At 42.6% G+C, this 19,820-nt stretch overlaps 1 protein-coding gene across 4 annotated transcripts in view; it reads left to right on the forward strand.

Moving 5' to 3' along the window:
* Positions 1-896: 896 nt before the first annotated feature.
* Positions 897-19,820, forward strand: part of c26h19orf44 (chromosome 26 C19orf44 homolog) — a 57,315-nt gene continuing 38,391 nt past the window's right edge. Inside the window, exons 1-2 of one of the 4 annotated variants that reach the window (XM_072244001.1) lie at positions 920-961; positions 13,821-13,929. In XM_072244001.1, the coding sequence (XP_072100102.1) occupies positions 13,822-13,929 (108 nt within the window). In that variant the 5' untranslated portion in view covers positions 920-961; position 13,821. Of the gene's footprint in view, positions 1,012-13,820; positions 13,930-19,820 lie in introns of all 4 variants that reach the window. The other 3 variants (XM_072244000.1, XM_072244003.1, XM_072244002.1) reach the window with 3 other exon arrangements.

The raw sequence follows: 19,820 nt of genomic DNA on the forward strand, positions 1-19,820 counted from the left end.
GTAACACTAGATTCTGCATTGTTCTTGTTTTTTTCCATTTGTACTATCAGTGAAATGACGTGTCTAGATAGCATGGAAACACTATACCATCACTATATCTCGACACATCTGGCAATAAAAACAAATTACTAAATTAGCAGTTTATGCCTCTGGGAGCCGGCCATGCACAAGTGAACTGATGTGACTCCTACATCAGTAATTAGTTAACTATGAATGGGTTGGACTGTCAGAGGCCGCGGGGAGTGAAGAGTCTACCTTTCGAAAACGTTATTTGCTAAATCGAGATCGTTGGGACAAGCACTATTTCACATGGGAAGTTTGGTAGGCTAGCACTGCCACCGTAACGTGTTTGTGCGTGTTCGGCTTTTTGAAAAGCATTATACCTTTTGATATTGTTTGAGTTTTTGCTGGGGGAGAGGGGGTAGAAATTTAGCGGGTGTTATACGGTACATGCCTTTTTGCTCCACACTCCACCTCAGCAGGTGGCGGTAATGCACCTTATGTTGGTCTGCCAACCTCCATTAAAATTTACAAGAGAAAACGTTAGTTGTCTAATGGACTCCCACAAATGATGAAATGAAAAAATCTGATATAATTAAATTTAAAAATAGATATTTAATTGAGGTAGTCGGATCACCATATGGTTTGACCACATGTTTTTACTTGCCTACAATTATTTTGTGATCACTGCCGCCCGCGCTTCCACCTTTTTTTTACACATTTAAACCCAAGGACCGGTAACTTCGATGTGGTATTTATTGAACGTTTGAGCAGATCCCTATTTCGATTTATTTAACGACGCTACATTGCATCAATGACAAATCATCGCACCACGACCTCGCCACGGTCGCGGTACAGCCCGGAATAAAATCCATGTAACACCGGGCTGCGAGACATGAGCGCGTAACAGCGGGGATGGTAACCAGGCAACACCGGAAACGTCTGCCACAGCGTCGGACAGGTACTGATCTTCTCTTTGAGTCGATTTCAAACCCTCTATCCATATAAAAGGTAACATTCTAATTTTAAGTGACATACGGCTGTGAAGAGAGCAGTCCCTTACCCATTTTGATGAAGGTTTTGACTGTGAATAGAGAACTGCTCTTTGCTGACGTGTTGTCCAATAGAGTTCGTATTTTCACATTTTCTGTTGCATATTTTCGTCACTTACAACTTTAAAAATTGTATTGGGTTTAGGAAGGGGTTATTATTTGTCCTTTTAAATTACGAGCATCACATACAATGGTAATTCGTTTTCTGCTACTCAATATGATTGAGATTTCAGTTTCACACAAAATGCTGGAGAAACTAAACAGGTTGGGCAGCATCTATGGAGGGGAATAAACATTAGATGTTTCTGGCGGAGACTCTTGGTTCTTAGACAAGGTGGTGGGGGAGGTTTGTGCTTATCAGAAGAGCTGTTGAGTGGACTAGATGGTGTTTGTCAAAATCATGGCTGCCGCCCTTTTGTGGTTACAGTTATGATTGGACTGACAGGTTTAATTAGTAGCCCCCAAATGTGCAATCTAGGTGATGAATAAATGGTTTGTGTCAGATGTATTTTTCCTGCAATAACACTTATTGGGTGAGGCTGTACTTGGTTTGTGATGCTGGCTCACTTCCAGCATAGAACAGTACAGGCCATTGAGTCCACAATGTTACGCCAACCTATACAAAAATACTCCATGATCAAACTAACCCTTCCCTCCTATACAGCCCACAAACTTCAATCTTTCTTACATCATGTGTCTATCTAGAAGTCTCTTAAATGTCCCTATTGTATCAACCGCTACCACCAACAAAGACAGTGCGTTCCAGGCACCTACCACTGTGTGTGTGTGTGTGTAAAACTTTGCCTCTGATATCTTCCCAGCATGTTCCTTCACTTAGCTTAAATGGATGTCCTCTGATATTGGACATTGCTGCCCTAGAAAAAAGGCACTGGCTGCCCACTGCCTATCTGTCATAATCTTATGAACCTCATTTGGGTCACCTCACATCCTCCCTCACTCCAAAGAAGAAACCCTTTCCACATAAGACGTACTCCAGGCAGCATCCTGGTAATTCTCTGCACCCTCTTGAAAGCTTCCACATCTTTCCTACAATGAGGGGACCAGAACTGAGCACACTCCAAGTGTGGTCTAACCAGAGTCTTATAGAGCTGCAACATAATCTCATGGCTCTTGAACTCAATCTCCTGACTAATGAAGACCAACACACTTTTAATAGTGTTTTAAATTCTGTTAGAAAAAGATATGATCACATCCCTTGAAACTGGAGTTTTTCCCAGATGCTTTCAAAATTGTGGTTGTCAAAACCCTATTTTTAAAAAGTCTAACCTTGATAGTGAGGTACTAGCTAACTACAAGCTTGTGTCAAATTTCCCTTCCTGGCAATATCCTTGAGAAAATAATTTTCAACCAACTCAATTTCCTGAATAAAAGCAGTCCATTTGTCAACCATCATTCCCACAATCCTGATTGAGAAGTTGCAGAACCTGGACCTCTGCAATTGGATCCTCGACTTCCTAACCGGAAGGCCACAATCTGTGCGGATTGGTGATATCATCTCCGCCTCACTGACGATCAACACTGGTGCACCTCAGGGGTGTGTGCTTAGCCCACTGCTCTACTCTCTGTATACCCATGACCGTGTGGCTAGGCTTAGTTCAAATACCGTCTATAAATTTGCTGACGATACAACCATTGTTGGTAGAATCTCAGGTGGTGACGAGAGGGCGTACAGGAGTGAGATATGCCAACTTGTGGAGTGGTGCTGCAGCAACAACCTGGCACTCAACGTCAGTAAGATGAAAGAGCTGATTGTGGACTTCAGGAGGGGTAAGATGAAGGAACACATACCAATCCTCATAGAGGGATCAGAAGTGGAGAGAGTGGGCAATTTCAAATTCCTGGGTGTCAAGATCTCTAACCTGGTCCCAACACATCGATGCAGTTATAAAGAAAACAAGACAGTTATAAAGAAGGCAAGATAGCAGCTATACTGCATTAGGAGTCTGAAGGGATTTGGTATGTCAACAAATACACTCAAAAACTTCTATAGATGCGCAATACAGAGCATCCTGACAGACTGCATCACTGTCTGGTATGGAGGGGCTACTGCACAAGACTGAAAGAAGCTGCAGAGGGTCAGCTTCATTTTGGACACTAGCCTACAAAGTACCCAGGACATCTTCAAGGAGTGGCGTCTCAGAAAGACAGCGTCCATTATTAAGGACCTCTAGCACTCGGGGCATGCCCTTTTCTCACTGTTATCATCAAGTAGGAGGTACAGAAGCCTGAAGGCACACACTCAGCGATCCAGGAGCAGCTTCTTCCCCTCTGCCATCAGATTCCTAAATGGAAATTGAACCCTTGGACACTACCTCACTTTTTAAATATATATTATTTCTTTTTTTGCATGATTTTTAATATATTCAATATATGTATACTGTATAAAGTATACTGAATAAATTTTTTTTTGCATGGAACTGCTGCTGCTAAGTTAACAAATTTCACGTCACATGCCGGTGATAAGAACCTGATTCTGGTATTCTAGAAAAGTCAGGTCTTCAAGCAAACCACAGCATGTAAGTGGCCCTTATCAAAATTGCCAGTGACCTTAGGCTCAGCACTTGATGTCAACAGAGTCTCAGTTCTAATTCTGGTAGATCCAAGTGTTGCTTTGGACATAAATGACCATAACATCCTGATAGAACTGGGTTGGCCTCTCTGGTAGTGCCCTTAACTGGTTTCACTTGTATATCTTAGATAAAATAACATATTTCACATATATCTCAGAGACAATATTGGTCTCTTGGAGACTAATTTTCTAAGAGACACAATGTACCTTTTGGTGTTGCTCAGGGAAGCTGTCTTGGTACCCTAGTCTTTTCCTTAAGAGGCATCATTAGCAAGCATAAACTTGATTTCCACAATTATCTCAGTTGAGCCTGATGATGATAATACCTTATTTTATCTGATGGCTGCAATAAACAATTGGATGAGCAATAGTTTCCTAAAACTAAATGAATATAAAGCTGAATTACTTTCAGTTGGTCCCAAAGCCAAAAGGGATCAACTTCTTGATAAACTTAGGAACTTGGTTCCCCCTTGTAAAATCAGAAGCAACAAGCCTGTGTGTTATCCTTGATTCAGATTTGAATTTTAAATCCCACATAAAGGAAGTGACCAGGGCAGCATTTCTACACTTAAGAAATATTGCAAAGATGCATCAGTTTCTGTCACGTAATGATGCTGAAGAACAGATTCATGCCTTTATATCAAATAGATTAGGTAACTGGAATGCACTTTATATTTGCATTTTTAAAGCAATCTTGACAACTTCAACTCATTCAAAACTGCTTCTAGACTTTTTAACTGAAACCAGGATGAGAGAACATATCACTCACATACTAACATTAACTTCCTGTATCTTTTGGAATTGAATTAAACTTCTATTACTTGTTTTTAAACCTTTCAATGGTCTGGGAATAGAGTACATCACAGAATCACATTTGTTTTATAATCCTGTTCAAGCTCTCAGCTCTTCTTCTGCCAGTCTCTTAAATTTAAAAGATCTCCCTGAAAAGATAACCAGCAGGTCAGCTCTTTTGAACTGTGCTCCTAAACTGTGGAACTCTATACCTAAAACAATAAAGGATGCAGACTCAGTTGACACTTCTAAATGCCGTCTTGCTTTTAAATAATATCTTTGTCTTTTATTTTCACGTTTGCTTCTTACCCCATTGTAAAGCACTCTGAAGTACATTGTATGTTTGAAGGGTGCTCTGTAAATTCCCAGGCAGTTATCATGATTTTCTCCCAGTGTTCTTCAGCTCATTGCACTTCAAAGCAGACTTTTCAGCTGTTGATTGACAATGGATACTCGTTTAAAATGTGCTTACTGTGTACATACATCTATTGATGCTTCTGGACACATCTTCAGTGATGTTCCTGGAATCATCGGCTGTTTCGGGTCTTTTAACATCAAACAACTTCCTCCAGGTGACCCAGCCAGGGCTGATCAGACCCCAGCTTGTGTCCAGATGGCTAGCTACTTATGACCCCATGGCTCCCCTCTTCTGAGCCACAGCCATCTTGAGGCCCTCTCTGCCACATCTGTGGTACTGCCGATGGCTCTCCTCTTCCTCTCTCCCTCGATGCCCAAAATGCTGAAGGCTCTAACTAAGGAACGGGCTGCGAATCCCCTACTGTCATGGCTTGCAGCTTCCTATCAACCCTTCCCTTCGCCGTTGCCTCCAGAATTTGGTTAACATCTTCATCAAACTGCTTCCACAGTGAAGTCATGTTAGCTGCAGGCCATTTGATTCGCCTCCTGTTAGACTTCATGCTAGAGGGATTAGTTTGCAACACTTGGAGGTTCTGGGCACTATGGGGTAAAGTACCTGTGAGGAATCCAATCAATTAAGTTTGAGAGAAGCATGGTGAAAGTCAGAGATAACTAGAAATATCATTGAGGAATTCATTAGCATACTCTATTTGTGCTTCTTGTTGACCATTGAGAGTATCCTGACCAGCTACATCACCGTCTGATACCAGAATTGTAAAGCATCTGACCTCAAGACCCTACAAAGCATTGCAATGACTGCTGAAAGATCATTAGAGTCTCTCTTCCATCTATCTGAGCGGCACTGTGTATGCAGAGCCCTTAGCTTTGTCAGTTATCCCCCCCATCTGTCCAACAATCTTTTTGACCACTCCCCCCACCCACCCACTATCAGGCAGGAGGCACCCGTAGCATTAGGAAAGGGACCATAAGGTTGGAAATCAGCCTCTTCCCCTAGGCCATGGAACTACTCAACTCCCTGATACCACCCAGGTTGTATTGTGTATGATGTGCCAGTAGCATCATGTTGTTCATTTTTTAACTTGTGGTAATATTACATTATATGTTGTGTGTGAGTTAAATGTATTGTGTTGTGCACCTTGGTCTGGAGGAATGTTGTTTCGTTTGGCTGTGTATGGTTGAATGACAATAAACTTGTAGTTGGTGCCTGGATACCGTTAACGTAGAACAGTACAGTACAAGAACAGGCCCTTCGGCCCATGATGTGCCTAACCAAGTTAATCCCTTTTGGGTACACAATGCCCGGGGCCCTTCATTTTATGCATATTCAAAGAGCCTCTTAAATGCCTCTGTCATATCACCCTGACATTGTGTTCCAAGCACCAACCATCTTCTCTGTATGGAAAACAAAACCATGCCCTGCACATCTCCTCTTAATTTATCCTCTCTCCTTAAATTCATGCCCTCTCGTATTAGATATTTCAATCCTGGGAGAAAGATATTGGCTGCCTACTCTAGCTATGCCTGTGATAATTTTATAAGTTTCATTTAGGTCTCCCCTTGGCCTCTGCCGTTCTAGAGAAAGCAACCTAAGTTTGCAAGCACAAGGAAATCTACAGATGTTGAATAGTTATTGAGCTACTCTTACTCTGCCCAGATAAGTGTATAAAGTCTTGCATAATTTCCTTTTTCATTTTCAGTTAAATACTGCAACTATAAAGAAAATAATAACACCGTGATAACAGCTTTTATTAGTAGGGCATTTAACCAATAGCATCTTGAGAAACTTAGCTGTTGTGATATTAATCAAAATTGACAACAAGCCACATAATATTTTAGAGAATATGACGAGAGAAGTTTCAAGGAGGGAGAAGGAAAGAAACGGGTTCTGGGAGGCAACCCCAGAATTTATGGGATTGGTAGTTGAAGTTGGAAAAATTAAATTTAGGGATGCAATTGTCCACAAATGGAAGAGGACAGATATCTCAGAGTTATAGAGCTGGAGGTAATTATAAAGAACCATAAGGAGGGGACAATGAAGAAATTTAATTTTAAAGGCCCCATCCTGATTTTCAAGTTGTTGCTTTGTCTGGAGCTAAAAAAGTGAGCAAGCACAAGACAGTGCAAGTTAGGATATAGGCTGCAGAAACCTGAATGGCCTCAAATTTACAGAGTAGAACGAGGGAAGCTACTTAGCAATACCATAAGAGCATAAGATATAGCAGTAGAATTAGGCCATTTCACCCATCGAGTCTACTCCATTATTCTGTCAGCCCCATTCTCCTGCCTTCTCCCCGTATCCTTTGACACTCTTAGTAATCAAGAGCCTATCAATCTCTGCTTTAAGTATGGCAATGACTTGTCCTCCACAGCAGTGAATTCCATGGATTCACCATGCCTCTGGCTAAAGAAATTCCTTTTCATCACTGTTGTAAAAGGATGTCCTTCTATTCTGAGTCTGTCCCCTCTGATGCTAGACTCCCCCACTATAGGAAATATTCTCTTCGTGTCCACTCTAGGCCTTTTAATATTAGGTAGGTTTCAGTGACTTCTCCTCATTCTTCTTAACTGTAGTGAGTACAGGCCTAGAGCCATCAAACATTCCTCACCCTTTCTTAGATAAGGGATCTAAAACTGCTCACAATACTCCAATTGCAGTCTGACAATGCCTTGTAAAGCCTCAGCATTACATCTAGTCCTCTTGAAATGAATTCTGACATTGCGTTTGCCTTCCTTACCACTGACTTAACCTGCAAATTAACCTTCAGGGAATCTTTCACGAGGGCTTCAAAGTCCCTTTGCACCTCTGAGTTTTGAATTTTCTCCCTATTTAGAAAATAGTCTATGCCTTTATTTCTTCTGCCAAAATGCAAGACCATGCACTTCCCGACTGAATTGACTTTATTTCTTACATCCTTCGCATACATAAGAAGTAAAATTTTCTGTCTGAATGTGCAATTTATAGTAATTTGTAATAAATAGTATGTACAACAGGACAGTCAATATAGTATAGAAATACAATTGTATCAGTGTGAATTAATCAGTCTGATGGCCTGGTGGAAGAAGCTGTCCCGGAGCCTGTTGGTCCTGGCTTTTATGCTGTGGTACTGTTTTCCAGGTGGTAGGAGCTGGAACAGTTGTGGTTGGGGTGACCTGGGTCTCCAATGACCTTTCGGGCCCTTTTTACATACTTGTCTCTGTAAATGTCCTGAATAGTGGGAAGCTCACATCTACAGATTCACTGGGCTGTCCGCACCACTCTCTGCAGAGTCCTGCGATTGAGGGAGATACAGTTCCCACACCAGGCAGTGATGCGGTCAGTCAGGATGATCTCAGTTGTGCCCCTGTAGAAAGTCCTTAGGATTTGGGGGCTCATTCCAAACTTCTTCAACCATCTGAGGTGAAAGAGGCCCTGTTGTGCTTTTTTCACCACACAGCTGGTATGTACAGACCACGTGAGATCCTTGGTGATGTGTATGCCTAGGAACTTAACGCTGTTCACCCTCTCAACCCCAGATCCATTGATGTCAATAGGGGTTAGCCTGTCTCCATTCCTCCTGTAGTCCACAATCAGCTCCTTTGTTTTTGTGACATTGAGGGAGAGGTTGTTTTCTTGATTCCACTATGTCAGGGTGATGAATTCTTCTTTGTCGTTGCCTCATTATTTGAGAAGAGGCCAATCAATGTAGTATCATCAGCAAACTTAGTTAGCAGATTGGAGCTGTGGGTGGTGACACAGTCATGGATATACAGGGAGTAAAGAAGGGGGCTTAGGGCACATCCCTGAGGGGCTCCTGTGTTGAGGGGCAGAGGTGAGGGAACCCACTCTTACTACCTGCCGGCAATCTGATAGGAAGTCTAGGATCCAGCTGCACAAGGCAGGGTGAAGGCTGAAGTCTCTGAGCTTCTTGTCAAGCCTGGAGGGAATTATGGTGTTGAATGCTGAGCTGTAGTCCAAGAACAGTATTCTCACGTAAGCGTCCCTCTTCTCCAGGTGTGTAAGGACGGTGCTGTGGCTATTGTGTCATCTGTCGATTGGTTGTGTCGGTAGGTGAATTGCAAGGGGTCTAGTGAGGGTGGTAGCATGCTGCAGATGTAGTACTTGACCAGCCTCTCAAACCATTTGCTACACTACATTCCATCTGCCACTTCTGGACCCAATCTACCAATCTGTCTAAATTCTTCTGCAGACTCCCTGCTTCCTCAACTCTATCTGCCCCTCCAACTATTTGTGTATTGTCTGCAAACTTGGCTACAAAATCATAAATTCTGTCATCCAAATCATTGATATACATGGTGAAAAGAAGCGCCCCCACATTGACCCCTGTGGAACACCACTAGTCACTGGCAACCACCTTTATTCTCACTCTTTGCTTTCTGACAGTCAGTCAGTCTTCTGTTTTCTAGTATCTTTCCTGTTATAACATGGGTTCTTAGGAGTCTCGTGTGGCACTTTGTCCAAGGCCTTCTGAAAATCCAAGTACACAACATCAATCGATTCTCCTTTGTGTATCCTCCCTATTGTTTCCTCAAAGAATTGCAATGGGCTTGTCAGGCAAGATTTCCCCTTAAGGAACCTATGCTGACTTTTACCTAATTTATCATGTTCCTCCAAGTCTAATGAAACCGCATCCTCCACAATGGACTCCAACATCTTCCCAACCACTGAAGTCAGGTGAATTGGCCTATAATTTCCTGTCTTTTGCCTCTACCTTTTTAAAGAGTGGGGTGACATTTGCAATTTTTCCTCCAGAACTATTCCAGAATCTAGTAATTCTTGAAAGATCACTACTAATAGCTCCACAATCTTTACAGCTACCTGTTTCAGAAACCTGGGGTGTGGTCCATCCAGTCCAGGTGACTTATCTACCTTCAGACCTTTTAGTTTCCCAAGCACCTCTACTTAGTAGTAGTAACTACACTCACTTCTGCCTCCTGACACTTGAATTTCTGGCAAATTGCTTGTATATTCCACAGTGAAGACTGATGCAAAATACTTAATAAGTTCATCTGCCATTTCTTTGTTCCCCCATTCCTGTTTCTCCAGCCTCAGTTTCCACTATTGTTTCTCTTTTACTCTCTATATATCTGAAAGAACTTTTGATATCCTTTTTATTATTGACTAGCATAACTCCATACTTCATCTTTTCCCTCCTTATTGCCTTTTTAGTTTCATTCTGTTGGGTTCTTTAAGAGCTACCCTATCCTCTAATTTCCCACTTTTTTCCTGCAATTTTATATGCCCTTCCTTTTGCTTTTATGCTGTAGTTGATTTTACTTGTCAGCCAAAGTTGTCTCAACCTCTCCTTAGAATACTTCTTCTTTGGTATGTGTCTATTCTGCACCTTCTGAATTGCCCCCAAAAACTCCACCCATTGCTGTTCTGTCTTAGTCCCTGCTAGTGTTCCCTTCCAATCAACTTTGGCCAGCTCCTCTCTCATGCCTCTGTAATTCCCTTTACTTCACTAGTACTGATACATCTGATTTTAGCTTCTCCTTCTCAAACTGCAGTATGAGTTCTATCATATTATAATCACTGCTACTAAGAGTTTCTTTACCTTAAGCTCCTTAGTCAAATCTGGTTCTTTACTAAACACCCAATCCAGAATTGCTTTTTTTCCTAGTAGGCTCAACCACAAACTGCTCTAAAAAGTCAGCTTGTCAGCACTCTATAAATTCCCTCTCTTGGGATCCTGCATCAGTCTGATTTTCCTAATCTACCTGCATACTGAAATCCCACTTAACTACTGTAACACTGCTCTTGCAAATCATAGGAATAAACTCTGGAAGTCAAATACAGGAAGGAAGATTTCAGCAAAAATTGACCAGTACATTGGAGAAAATGTTTTTTTTATTACACAGATGGAGACATCAATCATCTCAACTTTAACACTCTTTGCTCCAACTCTAACCTTACTCCTTCTGAACACGTCGCTCTCCACTCTCTCTGTACTAACCTCAACCTCACCATCAAACCCACAGATAAGGGTATGTAGTCATATGGCTGACCACTAACTTGCTGAGGCCAGGCAACAACACTCGAACACTTCTTACTTGGCCCCCTCCCCCCCGAACAGGACTCCACTAAGGGGCACCAGGTCGTTGTCTCCCACACCTTCACCAACCTTATCAGCTCTGGGGATCTCCTGTCTACTGCCAGCAACCTCATAGTTCCTGCACCCCACACCTCCCATTTCTACCTCCCGCCCAAGATCCGTAAACCTGCCTGTCCACATAGACCCATTGATTTTGCTTATTCCTGCCCCACTGAACTTGTATCTGCATACCTCGACTCTGCTTTATTCCCCGCTGGGTCAGTCCCTTCCTATCTACATCCGCACACTATTGATCTTTTTAATAACTTTAAGTTCCCTGGCTCCAATTGTCCCATTTTCACTGTGGATGTCCAGTCCGTATATGCCTCCATCCCCCATCACGAGGGCCTTAAAGCTCTCCGCTTCATTCTGGACAACGGAGCCTACCAGTTCCCCTGCACTATCATGTTCTTCCGTTAGGTGGAACTGGTCCTTGACCTCAATAATTTCTCCTTCAGCTACTCCCACTTCTTTCATGCCATGGGCACTTGCATGGGTCCCAGCTGTGCCTGCCTTTTAGTCAGCTTCGTGGAACAGTCCACATTCCAAGCCTACACCAGCATTGCTCCCCATCTCTTCCTATGCTACATTGATGACTGCATTGGTGCTACTTCCTGCACCCATGCTGAGCTCGTCAACTTCATCAATTTTGCCTCCAGCTTCCATCCTGCCCTCAAATTTACCTGGTCCCTTTTCAACACCTTCCTCCCCTTTCTCAAACTCTCTGTCTGCATCCCCACAGACAGTTTATCTACTGATATCTTTTACAAACCGACTGACTCCCACAGCTATCTGGGCTATACCTTTTCCCACTCAGTCACTTGTGAAAATGCCATTCCCTTTCTCAGTTCTTCTGTCTCTGTCGCATCTGCTCTCAAGTTGAGGCTTTTCATTCTGACCTACTGAGATATCCTCCTTCTTCAAAGAAAGACCTTCCCTTCCTCCACCATCAATGCTGCCCTCACCCACATCTCTTCTATTTCATGCACATCTGCTCTCACCTCAGGGGAAAGAGTTCCTCTTATACCTACCCCCCCCCCCCAACTTTCCACAGGGGATCACTGCCTACACGATTCCCTTCCACTCGTCCCTTCCCATTGATCTCGCTCCTGGTACTTACCTTTGCAAGCAGAACAAGTACCATACCTGCCCTTACACCTCCTCCCTCACTACTATTCAGAGTCCCAAACAGTCCCTCCAGGTGAGGTGACACTTCACTAATGTTGAAGTTGTATGCTGTATCCAGTGCTCCTGGTATGGCCTCCTGTATATTGGTGAGATCCAGTGAAGATTGGGTGACTGCTTTGCCAAGCACCTTCCCTCTGTACACCACAAAAAGCGGGATCTCTCAGTGGCCACCCAGTTGAATTCTACTTCCCATTCTGATATGTCAGTACATGGCCTCCTGTACTGCAGCGATGAGGCTCTCTCAGGTTGGAGGAGCAGCACCTTGTATTTCATCTGGGTAGCCTCCAACCTGATGGCATGAACATTGATTTCTCAAACGTCTGGTAATTGCTACCCCCCCCCTTCACCATTCCCTGTTCTTGTTTCCCCTTCTCACCTTATCTCCTTATTTGCCCGGCAATCCCTCTGGTGATCCTCCTCCTTCCCTTCCTTCCATGGTCTTCTACCCTCTCCTATCAGATTCCCCCTTCTCCAATCCCTTATCTCTTTCACGAATCAACTTCCCAGCTGTTTACTTCATCCCTTTCCCCTTTCCTGGTGTCACCTATCACCTACCACCTACTTTCTCCTCTCCTCCCACCTTCTTATCCTGACTTCTCATCTTTCTTCCCAGTTCTGATAAAGGGTCTTGACCCGAACCATCGACTGCTTACTCTTTTCCATAGATGCAGCCTGGCCTGCTGAGTTCCTCTAGCAGTTTGTGTGTATTTTTTGGGATTTCCAGCGTCTGCAGATTTTCTCATGGAATTAATTTACTTGATACATGGATTGAGGTATGAAACTAAGGTCTGGGCCAATAATGACTCTGGAGTTGCAAATGATGAATTCAATTTCAAACAGTTGTCAAGAAGAGACCTAGTGACTAGGGAATGGAGTTTGATAGGATAAAAAAATCTGTGGCTCTAGTCTTAATAACTACAAACGTAATTGAAGGAATTTTGTTCATCAAGTTCTCAATGTTAAAAGACCATAATGTGACCAGTGAGGTACAGTGGAAGGCTCAAATGTGATGGTGATAGGGTAAAGCTGAATGTTTGCAGTAATGTTGTCAGCGTAGATGAGAAATAGAAAAAGACTGAATAGATCCATGGGAATTTCAGATGTTGTATGGGCTAAAGAGTGAAATGGTGCCATTCACTGGCTACAACTATACGTTAGCAGTCAAACACTTGAAGCTATTAAAAACTGCTAGAGGATTTTTGGAGGTAAGGTAACATGGAATATGTTTGCAAATAATCATTACTTCCTAAAAGGAAATCTTTCAATAATGGAGACACGAGATTCTGCAGACGCAGGATAATTTTGAGCAACCCATACAAATTGCTGGAGGTGCTCAGTATATCAAGCAGTATCAAGGGAGGGAAATGAACAGTTGACATTTCAGGCTAACACTCACAACACGCTGGAGGAACTCAGCAGGTCCGGCAGCATCCGTGGAAATGATGAGTTGACATTTCGGGCCGGAACCCTTCATCAGGACTGAAGAAGGAAGGGGCAGAGGCTCTATAAAGAAAGTGGGGGAAGGGTGGGAAGGATGAGGCTGGTAGGTTCCAGGTGAAAAACCAGTAAGGGGAAAGATAAAGGGGTGGGAGAGGAGAAGCAGGGAGGTGATAGGCAGGAAAGGCTGATTCCCTTCATCAGTCCTGCTGAGTTCCTCCAGTAATTTGTGTGTGTTGTTCGGTCTTTCAGTAATGCCTGTTTCCTGATCAAGTGTTCTAATTTTGTTAGCATGTTTAAAAGAAGTAAACTGGGAAGTTCTGCCTTAGCAAGAGCCCAGGCCCAGCTCTCTGGGCAGAGAATACTGGAAAACTTCAATGTCTATGGAGATGAACTTCAGGTACACTTTTCATAACATAGTCTTGAGTGCTGCATGTTTGTTTTTGCTTGTGTTCCATTTTGCATTGCTTCTCAAAACATCTCTTTACACACTTTGTGTGTCATTTACTTTTCTTTTCTCATTTTGCTCATTCTTGTCTCATAATGTAAGTTTTCTCAACCTCCTTTTCTCCACACAGAGCAATCTCTAGATCATTTCTATTTCTATATTTCCTGTGTTTATATTTATTTCTTTTCTTCCACATAACTTTGTAGGGCACCATCCACAACTATGACACTGAAGTGGCCATTTAGCCCATTAGACCCAGCAGAGCAATCCCATCAGGCCCATGCTCTTCTTATTACCCTATGGCCCTACAGGTTGTTCTGTTTTGCATATTTCCTTAAGGTTCAGTATTATGATGCAATGGTGCAGCTACCCTGGTACAATTTTGACTGAGAGTGGTATCTGTATTGAGTGTGTACATTCTCTCTAGGTCCATATTAGTTTGCTCAGCTGCTCTGGATTTCTCCTAGATCCCAAAGACGTGCTAGTTGGTAAGTTATTTGGCTGTAGTAAATCACAGATAGATGGCAGGAAAATCACAGGGGAGTTAGTAGGCATATGAGAGAGATTATTGTGAGGGAATGGAAATGCTCTGAGAACCTGCAAAGACTCAGTGAGACAAATTGCATCAAATGGTACAGAATGATTTCATACTTTAGTACAACATTTTTCAAAGACATTTTCAGGAGAGCTGAAATACACAATAAATGAAAATATTTTTTAAAGATCCGGAAATCTGAGATGAAAAAGAAAATGCTGGAAACACTCAGCAGGTCAGAATACGTACATGGAAAGGGAAATAATTAAAGTTTTAGGTCAATGACTTTGTCAGAGAGGAAAAGTAGATTTCTACAGCAGAGAAGGTAAAGTAAAGATGAATAGCAAAGGGAACCTCTCTGGGATAAAACCAAATGAGTAAATGTGATATTTAGAATGAGATTATAGTTCTTTGTCTTGTAATAGTTCTTCTTCTTTGTAATAGTAGTGCTGTGAGACAAGCTCAAAAGGCCAGATTAAATTGGTAGGAAAAGAAAGCTTTTAGTTGCCACCCACTTTAATTCCCCATCCCATTCAGAATCAGGTTTATTATCACCGGCATGTATCGTGAGATTTGTTAACTTGGCAGCAGCAGTTCAATGCAATACATAAAATAGAAGAAAAAAACACAAAATATAATATTAAATAAATAAATCAATTATAATATACATATTGAATAGATTAAAAATTGTGCAAAAAACAGAAATAATATATGTTAAAAAAGTGAGGTAGTGTCCAAGGGCTCAATGTCCATTTCAGAATCAGATGGCAGAGGGGAAGAAGCTGTTCCTGAATTGCTGAGTGTGTGCCTTTGGGCTTCTGTACCTCCTACCTGATGGTAACAGTGAGAAAAGGGCATGCCCTGGGTGCTGCAGGTCCTTAATAATGAAGGTTGCTTTTCTGAGACGCCGCTCCTTGAAGGTGTCCTGGGTACTTTGTAGGCTAGTACCCAAGATGGAGCCGACTAAATTTACAACCTTCTGCAGCTTCTTTCACTCCTGTACGGTAGCCTCCCTATACCAGACAGTGATGCAGCCTGTCAGAATTCTCTGCACATCTATAGAAGTTTTTGTGTGTATTTGTTGACATACCAAATCTCTTCAGACTCCTAATAAGGTATAGCCGCTGTCTTGCCTTCTTTATAACTGTATCAATATGTGAGGACCAGGTTAGATCCTCAGAGATCTTGACACCCAGGAACTTGAAACTGCTCACTCTCTCCATCTCTGATCCCCCCTATGAGGATTGGTATGTATTCCTTTGTGTTACCCTTCCTGAAGTCCACAATCAGCTCTTTTCATATTGGTTGTTGCTGTGACACCACTCCACTGGCTAGCATATCTTGCTCATGTTCACCCTCTCGTCCCCATCTGAGATTCTACCAACAATGGTTGTATCATCAGCAAATTTATAGATGGTATTTGAGCTATGCCTAGCCACACAGTCATGAGTATAGAGAGTAGGGCAGTGGGCTAAGCACACACCCCTGAGGTGCACTCGTGTTGATCGTCAGTGAGGAGGAGATTCTAACTTCTTTGTCTCTGGCCTCTTATACTGTTATAGTGGAGCCTGTACAAGCTTAAAGAACAACTCCTTGCCTTCCCTCTTTACACATTGCTTCCTTCAAGACTCAATATTGAATTTTCTGCCTATAGATAATCACCTTTTTCTTTTGTGCATCACAGCTGTCCATTTATGTCAGTCTTCCATCTGTGATTTTTGGCTCTCTATTTCTTTCTAATTCCGATAGTGCCTTGGACCTAAAAGGTTAACTTTGTTTCTCTTTCCATTGATGCTGCCTGACCTATTTACAACATTTTTTTTGTTTTCACTGGCCTTCATAAATCAAAATATTGAGTACAAGAATTGGGATGTTATGTTGAAGTTGTTATTAGATGTTGGTGAGGTCTAATTTGGAGTATTGTGTGCAGTTCCATTCACCTACCTACAAGAAAGATATCAAAAAGATTGTAAGAATACAGAAGAAAGTTTACAAGGATATTGCTGGGGTTTGAGGACCTGAGTTAGATCCCAACGATTGAGCACATCTACATGAAACATTGCCATAGAAAAGCAGCATCCATTATTAAAGATCACCACCCAGGCCATGCTCTTTTTTTCGCTGCTACCATCAGGTAGAAGGTACAGGTGCCTCAGGACTCACACCAGATTCAAGAACAGTTACTGTCCTTCAACCACCAGGCTCTTGAACAAAAAGGGATAACTACTCTAATTTAAGGACTCTTTTACCATGTTATTTCATACTCATTATTTATTTATATCTACGTTTGTACAGTTTGTTGTCCATTGATCCTGTTTACAGTTCCTGTTCTATAGATTTGCTAAATATGCCCGCAGAAAAAAGAATCTCAGGGTCGTATGTGGTGACATGTATGTACTCTGATAATAAATTTTACTTTGAACTTTGAGATTACGTCTTTATTCCTTGGAGTGTCAGAGAATGAGGGGAGATTTGATACAGATATACAAAATTATGAGGGGTATAGATATGATAAATGCTAGTAGGCTTTGATTTCTCGTACTTCCAGTAATGGCAACCCTCCCCCCCCCCCCCCCCAACCTCCTCCATTCCCCATTCCTTTTCCCTCTCTCACCTTATCTACTTGCCTGCTCATCACTTCCCTCTGGTGTTCCTACCCCCCCTTCTGTCCTCTCCTATTAGATCTCCAGCCCCTCTATCTCTTTCACCGATGAACTTCCCAGCTCTTTACTTCATCCCTCCCCCTCCCATTTTAACCTATCACCTTGTGTTTCTCCCTCCTTTTCCCCACCTTTTAACCCTACTTCTCATCTTTTTTTCTCCAATCCTGTTGAAGGGTCTTGGCCCAAAACTTCAACTGTACTCTTTTCCATAAATGCTGCCTGGCCTGCTGAGTTTCTCCAGTAATTTGTGTGTGTCACTCAGATTATGGTGAGAATGCCAGTGGATGCAAGTTTGATTTAAAATTTAAGCTGAGGCCTCCGTCGGTCAGAGTTGACCAAGGGTGTTGCGTCCTAGCTGTCTAGATACGCAGGCCTGGGCAGTACAATATGGAGAGCAAGCTCCCCCTCTCCATGCATCTGATGAACCCAAAGGAACGGCAAAGATTGATACAGTTTGGTACCAGCACCATCACAGGAGTTGTCAGTCAGCATTGGCTCAATGTACGATTGCCTTAGGGACTCCAACTCTGAATTTTTCCTTTGGGGTTTACTCTTGAAGCCTTCCCCATGAGTGGGTATAGCCGCAAGGTTTAAAATCAGAGGTTTTAAATCAGAGTTTTCCTTCTAGATGAACTGCCAACCACAGCTGACGAGCCCCATCTGCCCAATGCGATTGGTTTTAAGGAGCCAGTAACCCACCTTTGCCCCTTCTCCTGTCAATAAAAATGGTTCTGCCAGGTTTAGTAGCCAAGCTATATGTGAAGGCCTGGAGCTGGATTTAGTTGTCAGAGGCTATTTGTGGCACATGCCATTGGGAGCATTTAATAGGTAGTGGGAGTTTGTCCCCATTACCACCCTAGGCTATAACAACATTAAGAATGTTTAAGGGAAGTTTGGATAAGTACGTGAATAGGAGGGGTGTGGAGGACTATGATTCAGGTGCAGGTCAATTGGACTAGACAGAACAATAGTTTGACACATACTAGATGAGCCGAAGGACCTTTTTCTGTGCTATGGAGCTCTATGACCAAACAAACTGATGAAGGCAGAGAATGGTAGATGTAGATCTTAGTAAGGCATTTGTCAAGGTTCCTCATGGTATGCTTATCTCGAAAATCATGAGACCTGGGATACATGTGTGGATTCAGAATTGGCTTGTCCACAAAAAGCAAAGGCTAGTTCTATTTGGAACATATTCTGCCCGGATGATTAGTGATGTCCTGCATGGATCTGTTTTGATCTTCTCTTGTGTGTTTGGTGAATGGGGACAGAAGACACTCACTACAGGTAAGTTAACTGTTTATTTACAGGACAGACAGGCATTAAACATTCAGTAAACCCTTGAAGTTACACCCAATTACAAATACTTACCTGAAGTGTGCACTCAGGCCCTCTCTCACTGCCGCACACTTCTACAGTTCTCTCGGCACCAGTTGCGACCCAGCATGCTAGATTTATATTCTACTGATGCCATGACAGCATCAGCTGGAGCTATGATGCCAAACGGCAGCCAGTGAAAGGGCTGCACTGCTTCCTAAACAGGCTAATTCCTAGCTACCACTGCTTTCAATAAACAGGTAAGATTGATACTTACTGCAGCATTCCACCCCTCAAAGCACCATGACAGTTGGCCCACAGGCTAGTATAACCCCCCCCCCCCACAGATGCCCCACTATACCGTAACACTATGATGCCCAGAATTATCAGCCCAGTGGCTTCTACCCAGTGTACTACAGTGGTTCACCAACCTCCAGAGTGGCTAGAGAAGCTAGACAAGTTTTTCCAACAGTCCTGTTCTTTGTCGTCAAATGGGATTGGTATCAGTGACGCCCCCCCCTTTTTTTTTGCAGTGTGGATTGGCACCCTCATTCAGATCCGACAGTCCGAAGTGTTGGTGTGGTTTGCATGATCACATGCCATCTGTAGGAATGTGTTGTACTGACCACCATCATCACCACTGTCGTCAGCATCTACCACTTTGCCATTCTGTAATGTAAGGAGACACAAACTTAATCCCTCCTGCTTATTTGCTGGTGTTTAGACACAGACTATGCTCTGGTAACATCATTGTGTATCCCCTGGTCTGTGCGCCACAATCTCCCCCTGCTCTGGTGGCCCCTGTGGATGCTGCACCCAAACCTCACCCAATTCCTCCTCTAACTCCACCTCTTCTACCTTTGGGTGATCTGGTATTGCCAAGTGCTGGGACATCAGGGACCCTCCCAGGCCCACTGACCGGGAGTTCAGGTTGTCCACTGCACACTCAGCTAGCCTTGAAAGGTGAGGGTGGGGGTCAGTAACTTAATTTGCTCTTTTAACAGTTCATTCATATGCTTGATCATCCCTGCTGCCTAGGGGTAGTATGGGTTGAGGAACACCTACAAAATGTTGGACTCCACAGCTTACCCCTGGACTTCAGCTTCTGCAAATTTTTTTTTTCATTTTTTAAACATTTTATTTTTATTTACTTTTTTTACATGTATAACCTTTTCCATTTTTTATATATGTATAAATCTATAATTATTTATGAACACAAGTACACATTAAGATGATATAAAAAGTAATTAGGCACTTAAATAGATAATTATGTGCAGTTGTAATTCCACTCTTATTAGACTAAGAAATGATAATGGTTGTTTAAAAAA

The sequence above is a fragment of the Mobula birostris genome, chromosome 26 (genome assembly GCF_030028105.1).
Source record: "Mobula birostris isolate sMobBir1 chromosome 26, sMobBir1.hap1, whole genome shotgun sequence".
Lineage (NCBI taxonomy): Eukaryota > Metazoa > Chordata > Chondrichthyes > Myliobatiformes > Myliobatidae > Mobula > Mobula birostris.